The sequence below is a fragment of the Dendrobium catenatum genome, unplaced genomic scaffold (assembly GCF_001605985.2).
Source record: "Dendrobium catenatum unplaced genomic scaffold, ASM160598v2 fragScaff_scaffold_1243, whole genome shotgun sequence".
Classification (NCBI taxonomy): Eukaryota; Viridiplantae; Streptophyta; class Magnoliopsida; order Asparagales; family Orchidaceae; genus Dendrobium; species Dendrobium catenatum.
The window spans coordinates 79879-100969 of NW_021319705.1; the positions used below are offsets into that span (position 1 = coordinate 79879).

General features: G+C 37.0%; 1 protein-coding gene across 2 annotated transcripts in view; it reads left to right on the forward strand.

Moving 5' to 3' along the window:
* Positions 1 to 21091, forward strand: part of LOC110116398 (protein LIKE COV 2) — a 54404-nt gene that overhangs the window by 22650 nt on the left and 10663 nt on the right. For both annotated transcript variants that reach the window (XM_020849943.2, XM_020849942.2), the window contains exon 6: positions 12900 to 13026. In XM_020849943.2, the coding sequence (XP_020705602.1) occupies positions 12900 to 13026 (127 nt within the window). The remainder of the gene's footprint in view (positions 1 to 12899; positions 13027 to 21091) is intronic.

Sequence of the window (21091 nt, forward strand, 5' to 3'; positions counted from 1 at the left end):
TTTTAATAGGTCAACAAAAGCATGCAAGTGAGGGGTATCTCTTATAACATATATTAAATGTTGTTGGGGAGCCTGGGGATAAAATTTGGCAAGGTTTGTTAGTTTCAGCTAAATTATCAATTGAAACTCTAATGTTTCAGTTTGAACTCTCAAAACCAGTTGAATTCAGAAGTAAGTTTTAAATAGGTTTTGATTTTTGACTAAAATCATTCCATAACCGTTGAAATTTAATCATATCCTGTGAAATTGACAACCTTGATTTCTATTAGATGTTACTTCCCGTCACTGCAAATAGTAGATGGATTGCATCCAAATTTATTGTTGCTGGCTGTATCTTTCTTGTTTTTTTTGTGCATCTATTGCTATATATCACTCATTTATCCTGCTTGGATGATTTAAACCCTTGAATCTTTTCTCTTTGGAAGTTAAGGGTAAAACTACATTTGTCTACTGATTGGAATTTGTAGTAGATGGGTTCGCATATTGTTTTGCTAGTGTAATCTAACAAATATTGATTGTGCCAACTAAAACAACAACAACAACAACATCAAGCCTTTATCCCACTACATGGGATCAGCTACATGAATACTTTTTCTACATGAATACTTTTTCTCCAACTAAAGAAGATTAAAAATAACAAAGAAATATGGAGAGGAAAAGATGCTATAGCATGTTTGGTCTTATATATTGTCGTATTAGTGTAATCATACAAATATTGACCAAGCCAACAAAACAGAATGAAAAAAGTTGAAGAAATAAGAAAGGGAAAGATGCAATAGCATGTGGTAAACAAGGGTAGCACGTTTTTCTCCCCTAGTTTTCCACATTCATCATTTATGTACTTTCAACAACGCTACCATGCGATTTGTTAGAGATCTCATAGGCAGTCACAGAGAGTAGTTATTTCAAAGTGCTAATATGCAATGCACAAGATTTTCTTTTTGCCTTAATGTGCAAAACTCACAGTGAAGTGACTCTTTACAAATTAGAATATTTATGAGGGGTATATCATATATACTTATATTATATGTTTACGATAGTCATTTAATTAGTAAAATTTAAACACAATAGATAATAATTTTAGTAAATATAATGAAAATTTTAAACATTAAACTGAAGCAAATCAAAAGCAAAAAATTCAAAGATAGAAATAAGGAGATCATGAATAATACCTAAAATTAAAGAATACTTATAAGTTTGATTGATTAAATACTGAAAAATGGAGGCTGTGTGAAATAAGAGAGTTTAAAGATGATGTATTGAGAATCATATTTGGAAAGAAGCTTATGGGAAAGTAGCTAATAGCTCCTGCATCAAGAACCAATGAGAAATGTATAAGAAAATTAATTAGTGAGAGTGCATGAAGAAAAGAACTAGCTAGAAGTGATTATTCTAGCAGTAAAAAACTTAGAATCAATGAGCAACTACTTAATGTCAATAGGAAGTAGTGAGGAGAAGGAAAGATTCACACCTAGCTATTGTGGTTGTTGCTGAATCAAATCTAAATTAGGGTATTGTTTTGAGACAAATTAAAGAAGCAGTTCCACTGCAGAACGTGATGAAGTAGCGCAACTTGCACTTTTTTTTTGTGAGCTTGCACTGCACAAAAAATTGTTGTATGGGACAACTTTTGTCCAAAAGCATGATTTTAATGAAACTGGAGACGATTGAGTGGGCCTAGTCATTGTTGTTTTCATTTTTAAGAGAAGTTACTTCTATATTTAATTTAAAATTATAAGTTGCTCACCCAAACACTGTTATTTCCAGGTCCTTAGTTTTGGACGAGAAATGTGGAGGGTCACATTAGGTAGTTGATAGCCATCATAAAACTTGTCGAACAATCTTGATTGAAATCCTTAAATACATTATGTTAATGCTAGAGAATTTCCTGGAAGCGACATGTATTAAGGCCTAATACAACAAAAAGTGTGCAAGGGCCACTACGCCGGCTCCTTGGTGCAGTGTTAAATAAACAAGGGTTCACATCATTGACGGATGTGGGAAAAGAAGCTAGTCCATGAAATTAAAATTAGGATAAAAACTTTTAATATATTTACTCTTATAGACAAATTAATAGAATTAATAAATTTTATGATTTATAAGAAGATATATTTTCTATGTATTCAGGAAACAAAATGGATTGAGGCAAAATGGGTTGATTAAAATGCTAAGGAGATTGGTAGTTTAGGATTTAAACTTTAGCATATAGGAAAGAGTCATACTAAAAATGGTGTCTATGTGATAAAAGATTTTGAAGCATAATGTTGTAGAAATTAATATAATTGGAGATAAAATCATAAATTTAAAGATTGTTGTTAAAGCTAAGATTATTAATGTAATATATGTTTATGCTCCTCAAGTTGATTTGGATATTTATTCAAAAATAAAATTTGGAATAACTTAGAAGAACTAATACAAATAATCTCTTTAAAAAAGAGTTTTTATTGGAGTAGGTTTAAATGAAAATGTTGGTAAAGTGGTAGAAGATTTTAAAACCATTCGTGGTTGCTATGAATTTTTAGCAACTAATGAAGATGATATGACCATATTTGTTTTTATAATGTTAATACTTTATTTATTAAAAGAGCATTTCATCGCTTGTAAGAATGGATATAGTAAACTTAAGATTGATTATTTTCCTATAAAAAAGTAATAATTTAGATTACAAATATTGTAAAGTTATTTTGAGTAAAGGTTTATATACTTAACATCACTTATTAGTTTTGGATTTTAAGACAAAGAGATGAAAAATAAAAAAAATAAAGTAAAGTATTATTCTAAGATTAGATGGGGGTAATTAAAAATGATAATAAAAAAATTTTGAGGGTAAAATTCATGATCATAAGATTTAAGTGTTTTACTAGGAAGTTAATGTTATATGGGAAATGTTGCTAATAATATTAAAAATATGATGCGATAAAAAAATATAGGGGACCCTATATTTTTGGATCACAATAAAAGAAAAAACAGACTTCCTAGATAAAAGAAGACACAAAATATCTCAAAAAGAAGAGGTAACTTAAATAAGACTAAGCAGCAGAAATTAAAACTACAAACGTTGATTTTAATAACTTAAACTCTTACAAACGACTCCAAATAAAATAAAAAGACACTCTAAAGTTGCTGAACTTATTGAAGAGGGATACAGATGGAGTGGCACTTGCGGAGAGATGAAAGAGATTAGAAGCCCGAGAAGAAAGGTTGGAAAGAGCCCGCAGGATTTCCGGAGGGGATGAGAAAGAAGGGTGGAAAGAGCCCGTAGGATTTCCAAAGCAAACCCGCAGGTTATAACTTTTCCAAAAATCACATTTCATTCACTATTCAAAACATTACAAATCCTCCCATATTTATAGGTATGAAAGAGGAATACCAAGAGACACTAACATTAAATTATCACAAGAACCTAAACATCACAAGCATTAATCCCAAATGCTTTTCACGAAAAAAAATCCCAAACCCAAGAACCGAAGTGGCAGCCGCAAGAGCCAAGGAGGCCGAGCGGGAACCAAGGGGCCACGGTCACGGGAGAGTCCCCAGGCACGGGAAACCAGCAGCCGGCCGGAATCCAAGGGGGCAAAAGCAATGAAACCATGGAGGAAACCAAGGAGTCATGCATGAGAAGACTAAACAACTAACTTGGGATTCCAAAAGCCCTTTTTGGAAACCCAAGAGACACCATAACTTAAAACATTTAAAACATAAAAATACATTTAATAAAAAGATAACTATGAGCTAAAATCATAGCTAATAATGAGTTAACCCTTAGTTCAATAAGTGAACTAAAGACCAGATCATAAATGAGCTAAAATTCCAGCTCAATTTTGATTGAGCTAGTAGACTCAAGGGAAGCTAAAATTCATATTATTTTGGACATGAGTTGACCCCCCGTTTTGTCTACATCAGACTCCCCTTCTTGAGAAACTCATCTCCTGATGAGTTCGCTTTAGATTTCTTTCGAGGAGTTGAAGACTGCGTATCTAATTCATTGATCAAATCTTCATACTTCTGCATGATCTCATCTCGCTCTTTCAGGAATTTATCTTGTAAGCGTTGCTTTTTCTTAAAGTACCTTTCTGTCCGTATGTGCATCCAAGATTGAAGCTTGTACAGCTCATATTCCAGAGGATGTGTTGACTTTGATGGAATCCACCTATCCATAGGATCTTCAATTTCTTCAGGTTTGCTTTCTTCTGTCTTTTTGTCTTTTTTAATTTCTTGACTGACTCACAAAAAGACTCAAAACTCTAAGACTCACAATAAAACTCTTTGACAAACTCGACAAACACTGACTTGACAATAAAACTTGACAACCAAAATAAATTTTGACAAACTACAAATTGACAAACCACAAACCTAGGACTTCTTAACTTGCTCTGATACCAAAATGATGCGATCAAAAAATATAAGGGACCCTATATTTTTGGATCACAATAAAGGAAAAAATAGACTTCCTAGATAAAAGAAGACACAATATCTCAAAAAGAAGAGGTAACTTAAATAAGACTAAGCAGCGGAAATTAAAACTACAAACGTTGATTTTAATAACTTAAACTCTTACAAACGACTCCAAATAAAATAAAAAGACACCCTAAAGTTGCTGCACTTATAGAAGAGGGATACAGATGGAGTGGCACTTGCAGAGAGACGAAAGAGGTTAGAAGCCCGAGAAGAAAGGGTGGAAAGAGCCCGCAGGATTTCCGGAGGGGATGAGAAAGAAGGGTGGAAAGAGCCCGCATGATTTCCAAAGCAAACCCACTTGTTGTAACTTTTCCAAAAATCACATTTCATTCACTATTCAAAACATTACAAATCCTCCCATATTTATAGGTATGAAAGAGGAATACCAAGAGACACTAACATTAAATTATCACAAGAACCTAAACATCACAAGCATTAATCCCAAATGCTTTTCATGGAAAAACATCCCAAACCCAAGAACCGAAGTGGCAGTCGCGGGAACCAAGGAGGCCGAGCGGGAACCAAGGGGCCACGGTCACGGGAGGGAGCCCAGGCACGGGAAACCAGCAGCCGACCGGAATCCAAGGGGGCAAAATCAATGAAATCATGGAGGAAACCAAGGAGTCATGCATGGGAAGACTAAACAACTAACTTGGGATTCCAAAAGCCTTTTTTGGAAACCCAAGAGACACCATAACTTAAAACATTAAAAACATAAAAATACATTTAATAAAAAGATAACTATGAGCTAAAATCATAGCTAATAATTAGCTAACCCTTAGTTCAATAAGTGAACTAAAGACCACCTCATAAATGAGCTAAAATTTCAGCTCAATTTTGATTGAGCTAGTAGACTCAAGGGAAGCCAAAATTCATATTATTTTGGACATGAGTTGACCCCCCCTTTGTCTACATCAAAATATAACAAAGTATGTGCTTGAAGAATAAAATAAAATAGTTCCTAATAGTAAAAAAGTTAATGATGGAACTAAAATGTGCCTTTATGATGTAGAAGTTAGTATAGATGTAAAAGTTTAAAAAATTGGGAAAGATATAAAGGAGTTCATAGGAATTCTACAAAAGGAATATGTAATGCAAAAATAATTAATTTTAAATGATTTATATAATAGATTAGATACTAAGGGGAGCAAAAGATGTACATATAAATTAGTCAAGAAAAGAAATATGTGAAATAAATATTTAATTAAAGTGAAGTGCATTGTGGATGAAGATCAAAATGTGATTTTCTGAGAAGAGGATATTCAACACAAGTGGATGGCATATTTCGATAAACCTTTCAATAAATGTTTTAAGAATACAACTAATTTTAGTGCCTTTATGATGTAGACAAAGAGGGGGTCAACACAAGTTGAGTTTTTCTTTTAATTTCTTGCATTGTGTCTTTTTATCTTCCCCCTCTCCTTTTCTTATCTTGTCCTTTCATCTTCCATTTTGTCCTTTGGTTGTTTGCTGGTTTCATGTGGGCCTTGGCTGTTTTGTTTCGGTTTGGGCTTTGGTGGTTGAAATCCAAGTAGTGCAAGCTCATTAATACCTTGTGAAGTTGAGCTCATTATAAGCTGAAGTTTAGTACTACTTTATGGCAGATTTTGGTGAGTGGAACTTGCCTTTTCCTATTCTTTTTTCTCTTCCTTTCATGGCTGTTTGGAGAGATGTGTCTTGTGGCATTGGGAGAAGAATTGGCTGGAATTTAGGCAGCCGTGGCTGCTTGGGGTGCCTGTTCGTTTTCTGGATTCCTTGGACCTGCTGTTCCTTTAATGTTTTGGTGCTTTTCCCGTGAATTCTGGCTGTTCCGTGGCTGGCTGTTGGTCCCGTGATCTGTTTCTTCTCTGTTTTCTGGAAAGATGCTGGCTGCTGCTTTGGAACTGATGTGTGCCTTTTGGTTTTTCCTATCCCTAAAGTTTATTGGGGGAATTATGGGTGCATTGGCTGTTGGGCTTTCTTCTTTGCTTATATATATATATGAGATGTTTGGGTGTGTAAAAAAAGTTTATGTGAGTGATATTTGGAGATAAAACCTGCGGGTTTTTTGTTTGGAAAAGCTTGTGGGCTTTGTCCATTCCCTCTTCCTCCTCCTTTGGAAATCCTGCGGGCTCTTTCCAACCTTTCTTCTCGGTCTTCTAACCTCCTTCTTCTCTACGCAAGTTCCACTCCACCTGTATCTTTCTTCTAGTTCCGTTGGTGAAGTTGTTGGCTGTTTTTGTTGGCTGTTTTTGGTGAAGTTGTTGGCTGTTTTGTTGGCTGTTTTAGTGAACTTGTTGGCTGTTTTTGGTGAAGTTGTTGTTTGTTTTGAAGTAAAAAATTTGTAATGTCATGATTTGTTGAAAGTCAAAGTTTGTAAGAGTCTCATTTTATTATATAAAGTTGTGGTTTATATTATTTGTGTTATTTTGGGTATTTTGTAATCTTCTAAATCCTAGAAAGAGTATCTTTTTTGTGATAAAAAATTTGGGTCCCTCTCCCAAATTTTTGATTAATTTTTGATTGCATCACTTTAGCATCCTAAATGAAAATATAGATTTTTATTTTTATCGTTATATTAGTAAAATCTAAGTTGAAGGGGCTTTAAAGAAAATGACACAATCGAGAAAAATGATTTATGTAGCCGACCCCACGTGGCGGGATAAAGGCTTGTTGGATATTTCATGAAAACACATGTTGGATATTTGAGTATGGAGTCACTGATGTCTATAAATCACCAAGGATGAATAGGCAACATGGATGAGTCCTGGGAATGAATTAGAGAACCACTACAAAGTGTCCAATCCTATTTTAGAACTAAAATATTTTTCTATAATGATAATCCAAAACATTTCAATTTAACACATGTAGCTACTACAGTGTGAGACAACACAAGTAATTTGTCTTTAATTAGAATAAAATAGAACTATTCCTGATTGAAACTTTTGACTAATTTCAAATAATTGCCGACTACAGCTTAAATGTTAACAGGCAAAAACCATATGACTAAATTAAAATGGGTAAACAATTTAAAATTGACTCCATCATGACTATGCAGATAGCCTTGTATTCTAATCAGTCATCCCATCAGAAGTCTGTGAAATAGGTTATGTTGACCATAATGTAGAGTGATTTATCTTCTTGAGTATAAAAACTAGGGATCTAGTTTTAGGGCCTTGAGGCTGGACTTGTATTTTCTTATCTAATCTTTTAATTACACTTTACCCTACATTGGCTATGATCACCTAACCACATTTACTACTGAAAAATGAATTATAGTGTGGGCTCCGAAAATTCGGCCTCGGCCTCCGCCTCGCTTTTCTTTTTCTTTATTCGGCGAGGGAGTTTTAACTGAATAAGTTCCGAGGTAAATTTTGGAAGGCAGATGGGTTTGTAGATAAGACACTACCCAGAGATTTCACCCTCATTTTACGAGGACTTTATGATCTAAGTTCTAGTTTCCTATAGGCGTAAGCCCCTATAATTAATTACCCCTCTCGATCACGAGAGAGAACTTTCGATTAAGGCTAGTCGTCAATCAGATACGTAAAAATACATGTTATCTGGCATATAGTAGCAGCATTGGGTTTGGATTTGAGAATTTGAAGGTTTTGATATTTAAAATAGAAATTTCACTACCTTTCACTTAAAGCAGATGGTGGGAGAATAGATGATGGACCCGATCAAAATCTCATGGTTCCGTCGTCCCGGGCCATCGTGGTCCCTGGTATACTTAGTCAGAGGAGGTAGTCGACCTAACCTGACAGAAGGATCCTTGTCGGCAGCCATGGGTTGCTTCGTCCGAAGGGACCTTGTAGACCGGGGTTGAATGTTTGTCTAAGGGGACAAATTTGAATCCACCTTAACTAACAGAGAGCTTTGTGCCCTATCGATCATATCCTATTGATTCATATCTCAAGGATTTGATGCCAATAAGGAACGTATCGGCGCTGGCCATAACCGGTATTTCGTGGTGCCATTTGGCCGCAAAACCACTCGGTTCAGAGGGCCCCGGGTCATAACCGTTCATCCTGCGGTGCCATTTGGCGGTGAACCGCCGGTCAGAGGACACGTACCATGTCCTTATCGGCAGGAGATTGTTTGAGAATGAATCCTAGTGATATTTTCGACTAGGCATTTGACTCTTTGTGAGCTGAAGTAAATTTTAATTTGTCTACCCTGACAAACTGTTGCGGATGGTGGATGGATTTTACTTTGTGTTTGATAGATTGATTTTTATTTTAAATATATGGATTTGAATGACTTTGGATTTTGCTGAGCATTGGACTTTGTGGGGCTTTTTGGATTTGTGTGGATATTTGAGTGGAATTTGAAATATTTGGAATTAACCCCTCCGGTTGATGTCTGCATTTAACACGGCCATCATCGGGGTGTTTGGGGTCATTTCCATTTGTATCTTGAACCTTGTCGACTCTGTCTGGCTATCGACAGAGGATCGGGTTTCTCGTAGGCTTTGTGCCTTTGATTAGTGAATTCTCTTGATTGTAGGCATTGAAGGCCTAATATGAATGTATTAAGATAAATATGACGGTCGCCACAACCGTATATTTGTTTGTTGGTTCGAACCCTGTTGACTTCTATTGACCCGTATAGAAGGATCGGTTTCGAACTTGAATTCACTTGTCAACCCGTGCAGCATCCCTAGACGTCACGTGTGTACCAATAACACGCTCGTCGGGGCCCATGCGGGTATTTGGGGGCATTTTATAATTGAACCCTGTCTACTCCTTTATACCTGCTTAGGAGGATCGGGTTCAAATTTAATAACCCGCGCAGCATTCCTAGACGTCACGTGTGTACCAATAACAAGCTCGCCGGGGCCCATGAGGGTGTTTTGGGGCATTTTATAATTGAACCCTGTCTACTTCTTTATACTTGCTTAGGAGGATCGAGTTCAAATTTAATAACCCGTGCAGCATCCCTAGACGTCACGTGTGTACCAATAACACGTTCGCCGGGGCCCATGCGGGTGTTAATTATATACCCCCTTTTAGTGTTCCTATGTGTATATATATTATGGTGCATGTGCGGGGGTATTTTGAAAGTATTCGTAGACGCCTTCTGTCCGCTTGCATAGAAGTTGAGGATACGGTGGCGTGGCGTAGCAACTTTTGAATTGAGTTGTTTGCTGCTTCGTACAGGTAGACTGTCGTGCACTACTTGCATGATTTATGCAAATGGATTGTAGTGCACTAACTAATCTCCTGCTTCGGGCTGTAATACTTGACTTTATAACAATTCTTTTACTTCTTTGCTCTTTGTCTTTGATCTTCGATTGCACTTCTAGGCATCAGATCCCCTACAAATACTTGTAGGTATTTGCATTTATCACTATATGTTGTATGCATGACGAGCTTCTTTATGCCTTTGCTACAATCTTTCAATATTTGTTGTACACCTACTATTGTTGTTTATAGGCATGTAGATGCATTCATCCATAGCTTGATGTGATTGTGAGGGTGATATAGCCTCCATTACCTTTTACTACACATCTTGTAGGTGTATGTGCTTGTTCTCAATTTCTCCGTGTATGTTGAGAGGTGAACCACCACATTTACCTATACATCTCCTAGTATTTGTAGGAGCTACTATATATGTTCGCAAGACATTTGACGTTGATCATGGAGACTTTCACATTCTCTTACGTGACTTATGTGGATTTTACACATTGATTGTCGTCGTTCATATGCAGCTTGCACTATTATTAAGGGATTTTGTTCATCTGTTTGCAATTACATTTCTTGTCCTCTGCTTGTACCTTTGCCATATTTATTGCACATGATGGTGGACCCGTCATCATGGTCATCACATGCTTTTTAGTATCCTTCATTCTAGGAGATTTATTGAACATGCTATTGACTATCCACCATTCATAAGAGACCTTTCAATTCAACGCTTGCATTCTGATTGAGAGATAGTTTCATTGAAATCTTGATTATTCTTCAAGAAATCAAATTCTTCATCACTCTTCCATTTGATGTTCATTTGAATGTATGTCATATATCATGGGTCCTTTATTGATTTTGAAGAGAACTCATGTGGTAGATTCACATACTGATGTTTGTATGATGATCATTTGATATTTCATTGAAACTCTGCTATTAATTGTAGATACATCATTGCATCTCCCATTTCATTAAGCTATAGCTCATTGTTTGACATCTTTGAGTTTATCTCTATAATCACTCAAATTGAACTCTTTATGAATTAATTGAGTTGTGTGTCATCTTTGAGTTCAATGCAAGTTTGAGTCCACATCAGGTCCTTTGCTTGCATCAAATGTTTATGTTCATTTGAGAATTTAGGATTTTCATATTTTTAAGAGCATGAAGACTCAATTCCTTGCAGTCCGCATTGAGTTCAAGTGCTTATTCAGGATATTCTGAAGTTCTTTTGAGTCCTTTTGCATGTTCAATTTCATTTGGACTTGAGGCAGATGCTTACAAGTTCAAGTGTTATGTCCACAATTTATGAAATCCTTGCAAACTCATTTCATATTCGTATTGACTTGAATTTGGTTCAATTTTTGATTTTAATTTCATTTGGATTTGATTTTTTAGAAATCACTTGAGTTTTGTTCTGATTTAGATCCACAAGTCCTCTGTTCGTTGGAGTCAAAATGCTTGCTCTTTTAAGTTCAAACAGGTCCAAGTAGAGTAATATTTCACCCGAAATTTCGGCAGCCTCCCGACGTCTCCCCCATTTTGAGGAAAACTAGGGAAAACTGGGCCTCCCGCCACGCTAGAGAAAAGCGTGTACGGTAGGTGCCCTCTTACGAGGACACCGCGGCCGTGTAAAATTTTTGTCCCCACCACGCCAGAGAAAGGCGTGTATGGATCTTCGATACCTGTTGCAAAAGAAAAGCAGTTGTTTCCCCGCGAGCGGGTACTTATGAAAGAAAAACAGTTGTTTCCCCGCGAGCGGGTACTTATGGATATCCCGATCTCGTCGTATGCGTCGCACCAGGTTCCCATCCCACCACGCTAGAGAAAAGCGTGTATAGGCGATTTGCCGGCTCGACACGCACGTCAAGAACAGGACTTTAGGTGATCACCCGATTCGTTGAAAACACCGCGACGAACTTCCTCCCACCACGCTAGAGAAAAGCGTGTATAGGTGGTCGTTTGGTCGCGTTGCAAGTATCGAAAACGGGATCTCGGAGTTTTAGAGTTTAGAAAGGTTATACCTGCGCGGGGTCGTCAGAATGTTGATCGAGGGAGGGAAGCATTTTTTTTAATTAATTTAAAATAAATTAATTATAATTAAATTTAATCATAATTAATTATAACTATTATTATTTAATTATTATTAAAAATATATTTAATATATAATTAATCTGATTATATTTAATTATAAATAATTATTAATTAATTAATAAAATAAAACAATCATTCATAATTAAATTAAATTAATCATAAATGATTATAATTATTCATTAATTAATCATAATTAAAGTAATTAAATATAAATAATTAATTATATTTAAATATAATTAATAATAATTAATTAACATTATGATAATTAATTATTACTAAATTAATTTAATTATAACTAACTCTCTCTCTCTCTCTCTCTCTCTCTCTCGGTGTCGGGATCGGGCTCGACGGGAGGAGGCGAGTTCGCCTGGGTGAGGTCGGAGGAGGAGGTGTCGGTCTGCTGGAGTGGAGTTCGGAGAACCAGCCGTGGCTTGTAGTCGAGAGAGGAAGAAGAGAGCGGAGAGCCAGCGCCGAGTGACTTCGTTCGCTCGGTATTTAAAGACCTGAATGGGAGCGGGATCGAGGAGCTGTCGCGAGATTTGTGGGAGGCGATAGAAGCGGCCCTGAATACACAGAGATTTCAGCGGGATTTCTGCAGTATTTGCGCGGGTATAGATTTCGACTGTGCAAGGTATGCAGGAATTTTTTTTTTCTTTTTTTTGTTCTTTTACACATAGGTCAACATATAGTATCACCACAAACTGATCAATCCTGTTGTAGAACTAATTTTTCCTTCTCTAATGATAGCAAAAACCTAAATATACCATCATGCAACTATGATGGGGTAAAACAACTTAAGCCATAAGTTTTTCATTAGATTTTACAATAAAACTATTCCTGATTGAAATTTTCTGATTCATTCAAATAATCAGTAACTGTAGCTTTGACAGACACTCAAAAAATTAGATGACTAAGTCAAAATGGCTTAACATATTTAAATTGGCTATATCCTGACAATGCAAATAACCTTGTATGCTATTTGGTTATTATTTACGACACTATAATCTGATTTCTTTTTTTATTTACTATAAAGAATAGGAAGCTGGGCTGTAGCTTGTATTTTCTGTATCACCCCTTGCTATGCCATAAATGGGCTATGATAAACACAATGGACATCCTATAATGAACACCCTTAATATGCACGAATCTGCAACATGACTAGTTCATTTTGTTTGTTCATTGCAGACTGAGACAGGTGACGAGGAGTTATGCAGTGTTTACGTTCCTACAAATCATATGTACATTGGTGATATCTTTCTGGTCAACTCTGCAGAAATCATCAGACCAAATCTTTCTATTCGGGAAGGCATAGGTCAGACCTATTCAAATATCTCCCTAAATAGAATAAGCCTTTATTTGGATTTCAGGTTTTATAATTATTATTATTGAATAATTTCTCTACCATTGACAAATATTATTAATTGATTTTCATTGTCATTTGTTGATTAATTAGTTATTTAAAAATGTTGATAGCCTTTTGGTATCTGCCAGGAGAAGACATTTATTGTTGTGATACTGGATTTCTTGCTCTTTTTTTAATTTAGAAAGTTTGTGATGAGGACATCGGAAGATCAATGGCTATGATCTGGAGTTTATTTTATTTTTTGATGTGTCTTATGTACTAGTTATTTTTTTATGTTTTCCCATTTTACCCCTAGGGGTGGTCATGTGGTGTTGTAGCCCGAAGGGCGTTTTAGTCTTTGTTTCTTTTGTTTTCATGAGGCTTATTTATAGGCTAGCTCACTTGTAATTTGGATGATGAATATTGATATGAAATTTCAGCTTTTGTTTTGGATCTTTTTGTGAGTTCTAGAGAGAGTGGTGAAGCCTTTGGAGAAGGCAAACGAAGTACCCAACAGCCCACGACGGTGAGCTCTTGGTTGTGTGTTTATGTTCTTTCCCCCTTCTCCACCTCTACCCGCCGGTCAACCATCCCCATTCTCCCAAATTCGTCGGATTCAGCCTTTCCCCTCCCCTTCCAATTCAAATGGCGAGCCCACCAGCCGCTCATCCCTCCCTCTCCGCTACCCACCGTCCCATCCTCCCCCACCTGCAAGTAGCCGGCCACCCAAACAGCCCACCTGCCGGCTCAACTCCACCATTGGCCTCAATCAATTAGCCTTCATTAGTTTTCTTTTTGGGTTAGTTTTAAATTGGAAAGATTGTTACTCCAAATTCAAATTATTTTGAATTCAAAATCAGCTCAATTAATGTAATCCTCTCTTAGAAAACCTCCCAATTAATCCCCAATCTGACATTTAATTTCAGAGTTACTCCACAATCAATAATTATTGCTTAGGGGCCCCTCTACCTTTCTTTCAAGTTTTCCCTCCACGAAATTCTCTCAAACCCAAGCGGAACCCTTGTGATCTGCTCTCCAAGATTTCTGTCCAAAATTCCTGCACCGCTCCTAGCCCCTCCTGTCAACAAGACCCTCTCGAACTGCTGTTTAAAGAAGGACAGCCTGCAGTCCATCCATTCCAGCAAGGGGAAATCAGCCGTATTTGCTGCCATAAGCCCTCTAGTTGCTGCCCAGAAAGTTTTCATCAACAAAAACTGTTGTCCTGCTGCTCAGGAATCCTCCAACTGTTGTCCCAACTCTCCAAACAGGATCCAGACTGTTGTCCAGAGAAGATTCAGTCAAAGAAAGTGACTATCCAATCTGGGGACCTTTCCAAGTGTTGTCACAAAGTTCCAAGACCAAGATTTGGAAAAATTCTGCATCTCTTCCTGCTGTCCAGCCAGTCGGGAGATCTTCGTGTGCTGTCCTAAAGTTTCTGTTTGCTGCCCACCACATCAAGAAGGGTCTTGGTTGCCATCTACTTCATCTCAAGCACCCAAACAGCCACCAAAGTTTCTTATCTTCTATTTCTTTGGGTAAACGCTTCCTCCGACCATTCTATCTTTGTAGTTACTTCTCAATTGTGGTCTTAGTAGATTCATGAGAATAGTCTCAATACTCTTCCGCTAAAACTTAGTATTATTAGAGAGTTGAGTGAGGGATATCTCTTAGTGATTAATCTTATTGTTAGCATAGGGATTTATTGTTGAAACCATTCATGTATGCAATGCTAGATTAATTGATTGTTTTACGGCCTTAACTCCTATACATGTGGTTTAGCCTAAGATTGTCTTACCGCTCTTGTGTTTTATTTTGTCGCTTATAATCAATGTAAAGATATAATTATTCTGGTTTTTAAAATTAAGCGTGCAAATATTTAATCTAATCAACCTTGCATGTTATGTTTTACATCAGTTTGTTCTTTTGATTAAGGTGTTTCCAGGTGTTTAGTTAAACAAATGTTTGGAAGCTTAAAGCTGAATTGTTGATGGACAAATTTTTTCTATTATAAGCCCAATATTTATTATTTATGCTCAACTTTCGTACTCTATCTTTTTCTACTTTGTTATATCCATTTACAATCAGGCTGAGATTAACCTTCTAAGAAGCTTGTTGCTTATTTTGCCTATTAGTATGCCCTTGTTTCAAGCGAAAACTAGATTAGCTTGAGTGATCTCAAGTTTTGTTCAGTGCGACACATTAAGTAAATGAATCCATCTTTGCTAGCTAAACGTCTTTTAAGCTGAAGATTAGTCGTTTGCAATTATAGCCAACAGACAATATAAATACACACTCAAATCTATTGACATTCATGTTGACCTCCGCACATCCACCAAATCAGTGCGAGCGAAGGCGACAAAAGTGATAATCGATGAGCGCAACGCTTCACTAAACTATCCAAACAATCTCTGATTGCTGAATAGACCACACCGATGCAATCAAAGCGTCGAATTTAGCCAAGGGAGGACCCATCACAGTTAAATTAAACGAAGGTTGTCGAAATCGACAAAATTACAGGCGTGATGACACGCGACATTGCTCAAACTACGTCTATTTGTAAAACGGATTTCTCCGTTGCATTCGAAACTTCGACAACACCTAAGAATGATTATAACATCACCTGGGTTCTTGAACAAGAGAAAATGTGAATTTTGCGCAAGTTTCGAGGTGAAAACACCTAAATCAAGGTGCATATAATGAAAAATCAAAATGAGGATAATTGTGAGTCCTATAAAATATTGATTTTGTTTATAATTATAAATTGTTTATATATAATATTAAAAAAAAAATAAAATAAAATAAAATAACCCTTGCTCAAATCCTTGTATACCCGACTGCCCATCCTCATTTCCCACCGAAAATCTTGCTCAAATCCCAGTTGAATCCCTGCAGATCGGCGCCAAAACTTTCTCCTCACGCGTGCTCCCTCTCGTTTTCAGGCATACGAGCTCTATTCCTCTCAGTCTCATGCTCATTTCCTCGCTGTCGAACTCCAGAACCAAGCCCTCTTCCCGTCATCCCTGCCAGCTGAACATCTCCTTAAAACCAAACCTCCCAGCTTCGTCTGATGTTCTACCCTTGTCCGATCCCGTCAACCATGCTGAATCACTTTCTCCCGTCGAACCACTCGCCCGACCGAACCTCCTTGCTAAAGCCCGCATCGAGCCTGACGCTCTTCAATATGTTTGCACCAAGAGCCTCTCAATCTCAGTTGAGAAGTCCTCTATCCAACTGTTCCCTGTCGCGCAACCCAAACAACCCGTCGGACCCAACTCTCGACCGATCCTTCCAATCTCCTCCTTTCTTCCCCACACGAACAGCCGAACCTGTTGCACCTTACACTTCTTCCCTTTCAGCCGAACGCTTTGCCCTCCATTCGAATTCCCCCAGCTGTACTTAGCCCGCCTCCACTTCATGTCTATCCACTTGACATCACACATGAACTCCAATCCCGCCGCAACTGCTGATTGAGCCCTCATGACCTGCAGCCGAGCAAGCCTACAGTTCGAGCACCCTTACTTGACCCAACCACAGTCAAAGCCGACCAGCGCTCCGACCCCTTAACCTGCACGATCCATCTCTGTTCTTCTCATTCCAACATCACACTCGCATCCAAACCAACCCAGCAACAGTCTAACAACCCTCTGCCCATTTCTCTATAATGAAAATTTTAATGTGTTATGATTAGTTATGTTAGGATAGTTTGAATAGACTACTTTTTACCTATCTAATTTTGATATTAGTGTTTTAGAATAGGTTCTTGAAAAGAAAAGAATTAATAATGCTTATATTCAAATCATTAAAGATATATATGCAGGAGCTATTACTTGTGTTCAAACACAAGGTGGTTTGATCAAGTATTTCCCTATTTCGGTTGGGTTACATCAAGGATCCGCCTTAAGCCCATATCTTTTTTCTTTAATCATGGATGTTCTCACTAGACATTTGCAAGAGGATGTACCTTGGTGTATGCTTTTTGCTGATGATATTCTTCTTGTTGATAAGACTAGAGAGGGAGTTGAAAATAAACTTGAATTATGGAGGTCTACATTAGAGACTAAAGGTTTTCGCTTGAGTAGATCTAAAATGGAATATATGGAGTGTAATTATAGTAGTAGTAGACCTAGTGAGGGGATTGTGACTTTGGACGATCAAGTCATTAATAAGAGTACACGTTTTAGATATATTGAATCTATTGTTCAGAGTGATGGTGAAATTGATGGAGATATTATCAGCAGAATTCAAGTTGGATAGTTGAAGTGGAGGAATGCATCGGGCTTGTTGTGTGATAGAAAAGTACCCCTCAAACTTAAGGGAAAATTTTATAAGATGGTAGTGAGGCCTGCAATGCTTTATGGTGCTAAATGTTGGTCATTAAAAGAGAAGCATAATACTAAGTTAAGTGTGACAGAGATGAGGATGCTCAGGTGGATGAGTGGCTATACCCTTAGAGATAGGATACGAAATGAGCATATACGTGGAAAGGTTGGAGTAGCTCCAGTAGAAGATAAGATTAGAGAGAGTCGCCTTAGATGGTTTGGTCACATAAAACGGCGGCGTTCCAATTACCCGGTTAGGAGAGTAGAGGTATTAGATTTGACTTATGTTAAGAAAGGTAGAGGCAGACCTAAAAAGACTTGGTTAGAAAATATTAGGAATGACCTTTCTTTATTAGATTTAAACGAGAATTTGACCTTTAATAGGACACAATGGATAAAAAGGATTCATATAGCCGACCCACGTAGTGGGATAAAGGCTTTGTCACGACCCGGCCCGGTTAACTCGCAAGTGCGAGACGGGATCAAAGGTCGGACAGGATGAAAAGTAAACTTTCATAGCATAACATCCAATCATTTAACATAAACCAACATCTTCAATTATAAAATAAAAAGAGCCACTAAAGTAAATCCAAGTAGAATTTTCATTTCTCATTTATCTTTCAAAAGGAATACACATAGAGAGTTCTTCCAAAAGATGGGATCTAAACAAAACAATAACTCTCTAAAAAAAACTATTCATACAAAATCATCTATCAACAAAAATCAAAACTCAAAAGAACCTGCCGCCCGTCGTCTCCCTACGACGGTAAGTGCGCGGTGGTTGGTCTGCCATCTATCCTTTCCTAGATCCTCCTGAAAAGTGTTCCCACAACGAGGGTGAGTCATAAACGCAATAGGTATGAATGAAAATCAAATAAACTTAGAATCAAAGGAGAAAATTATATCATGCTTGGATAATTTAACAAAAAACATCAACATAAAGAAACTTTTGCTTAGAGGAAATGCATACCTTTACCTCAACTTTCAAATGCTTTTTCCTTTCATAACATTTCCATTTTTCCTTTAACATTTGCCTCATATGATGGTCTCAAATGCATAACATGAATATGAAATGCTCATAATAGTTTACTATGTAAATATAACACCCGTCTCAGGAGTATCACTTGTACTGATCAGATACATAAAATTTGGCCATTTCATTTACCATTGGTTCATAGGAACCATCTTTTACCATGGCTCATAAGAGATGCTTTATGTAAACCATTCATAAACTAACCAAGTGTATGTTTCTTTCGAGATATGCATGCTTGCTATGTTTGTGTGCAATTTTGCATGTAAAGAAGAAAGTCATGTATAGTAAGAGTAGAGAAATGAGCATGGGTTCCATTCATGGATTGCACATTTGCATAAAGAGAACCTTTGCATTTCCTTTAAGTGTCCATAAGCTTATAAGGGAACATGAGCCATAAGAGTTTCATAATGAGCATAAAAAAATTTGTCATTTCAATGTAATTTGCAATGAAAGAAAAATTTGTCTAAAATTTATAAGAGCATCCATTCCACCTACCTTAATCCATGCACCACAATACGAACTTCCAAAAATCCTTACTCCCCTTTTCCTCTTATGATATCAAACACTACAAATGACAAAACATAATGTGTAAGCATAAGTTTTCCTCCCTCAAACCTTAAAAGAAAAACCCTAGGCAAAGCATGTGGCTAATCAACATATCAAGCATTGGTTTTTCTATAAAAATCCCTCACTTAAACCATGCTAAATCCTTTTTATCTTCACTAGAATTAGGATTTCATCCTAACTCTAGCTTTGGAAAACCCTAACTATTAGGGCATGCAAAAACTTCTTCTAAAAAGAATCCATCTTCACAAAAAGACTTCCTAACCACAAATAGAAACTTTTCTACAAAGGCATTTTAATAGAAAATCAAAATCAAATAAAACCCTAGATTTCAAAAATCCATATTTTCATAAAAGCAATACACATTAGGGTTTAGAAACATCACACTACCCTTCCCTAAACTTTTCTCAAAGAAATTCCAAGTTTTCTCAAAACCCTAATTTCTATTTCTTAGAGAAAACTTAAGGGAAGAAGGAGAAAACTCAAGCAAAACACATACTTTAGTCTTCCCTTGGATTTCCCTACGTTTTCCTTCACAATCGGCCGCGGAAACCCTCCACCCGAAGCTCTCGTCGCCTTGCTCGTCCGCCTCTCCTTTGTCCGCTCGGTTTGGGCAAAAAGAGCGAATGGGGGAGAGTGGGGAGGTTTCGGTTTGCCTAATAGAGAGAAATGGGAATGGCCAAAAGACCTAATTGCCCTCACTTAAGCAATTTCGACCTTTTAAAAGCTTAGGGGTAAAGTTGTCATTAAGAGTTTTCAATAAATCTTAATTTCCAAAATACTTAAAATCCAATATGGGTTCTATACATCAAAACGATCAGAATTTTACACTCTATTTTCTAAAATTATTCCCGTCGAAATCCGACAACTTCAAAATTTTCACTTAAAACTCGTCGCGGCACTTTGAAAAGCGTGCGAGGTCTAAAACAACATTTTTCAGATTTTACAGGCTTGATGTTGTTGTTGTTGTTGTTGTTGTTGTAGTGTTTTAAAATAGGTTTTGTTAAGAAGGTTTGTTCAACTTTTTCTTCTTTATAACACTCTTGATTGGTTGTAGGGGGTCAAAATGGGGTGTGACAGCGGGTGAGCCTTGTGCATGTTTTTCTGAGTGTGGTAAGGTAAAACTTAAGTACTAGTATGCGCTTTCTGGCTTGCGGAAAAAAAAAATGCAAATTTTCTCGTAGGTACCCTTGCAACTAATGCACACCTTTCTTGGCCTGGTGGGGTATAAGACCATGGCCGTAGTGTTGTCCAATATCAACCATGCACATCTTTCTTGAAGTGGCGGGCAGGCCTAGACTCCAAAAAATTTCCCTAAGCAGGGGAGACGCTCGGAGGCTACCAAATTTGAATTGATAATGAACTGAATTTGAACAAAAAATCAGGGAACCAAACTTGCAAGCTGAATCACACATAGCCAAACTTAATGAAGTTGCAATTTACAAAATAATGAAAAATTAAATAAAAATGAATAAGTAGGGGACTCGTGGTCTACCAAAATTTCGACGAGTTGCCTACAAGCAATGAACTAAAGAATTGAGAGAGTATGATTATCTGACTGCAAGCAATAATATGAAACCCTTAATCTATTCCATAACTTACATATGAACAGCATGAAACTTGTAATGTTTATATTAGCTCGCAAGCCTGTGCAAAAAACCTGAGTGCATCAATGAAGGGAGCTCTTAATGAATGTGTTAACTCATTGGAAAACTTTTGATGAATGCACTAACATACTAAAAGAACAATATATTTGGAATAAATATTACCCATATACAGTTAACCTCAGTTAACTTACAAATGAATACACTAAACCATCTACAAACAATAACAATGAATTTAATGCATGTGTAGTGATTTTCCTATAAGTATATCTAAGGAGACTGCAGTGAATGCAAGCACCTAAAGCTTGTAGTGACAACAAAAGGTTTGTAATATTGATGACAATTGGCCTGCAGGTACGAGCAACAAACTTGTAATGTAAATGTTCGCCTACAAGAGAGAACAAAAAACCTGCAAGAATACAAGCACCTACGAGCCACTGTAGGACACTAGTCATGCATGCAGCAGTTTTCTTATGAGCGAAGGTGGTGGGTCTGTCTGTGGTAGAGAGCATGAA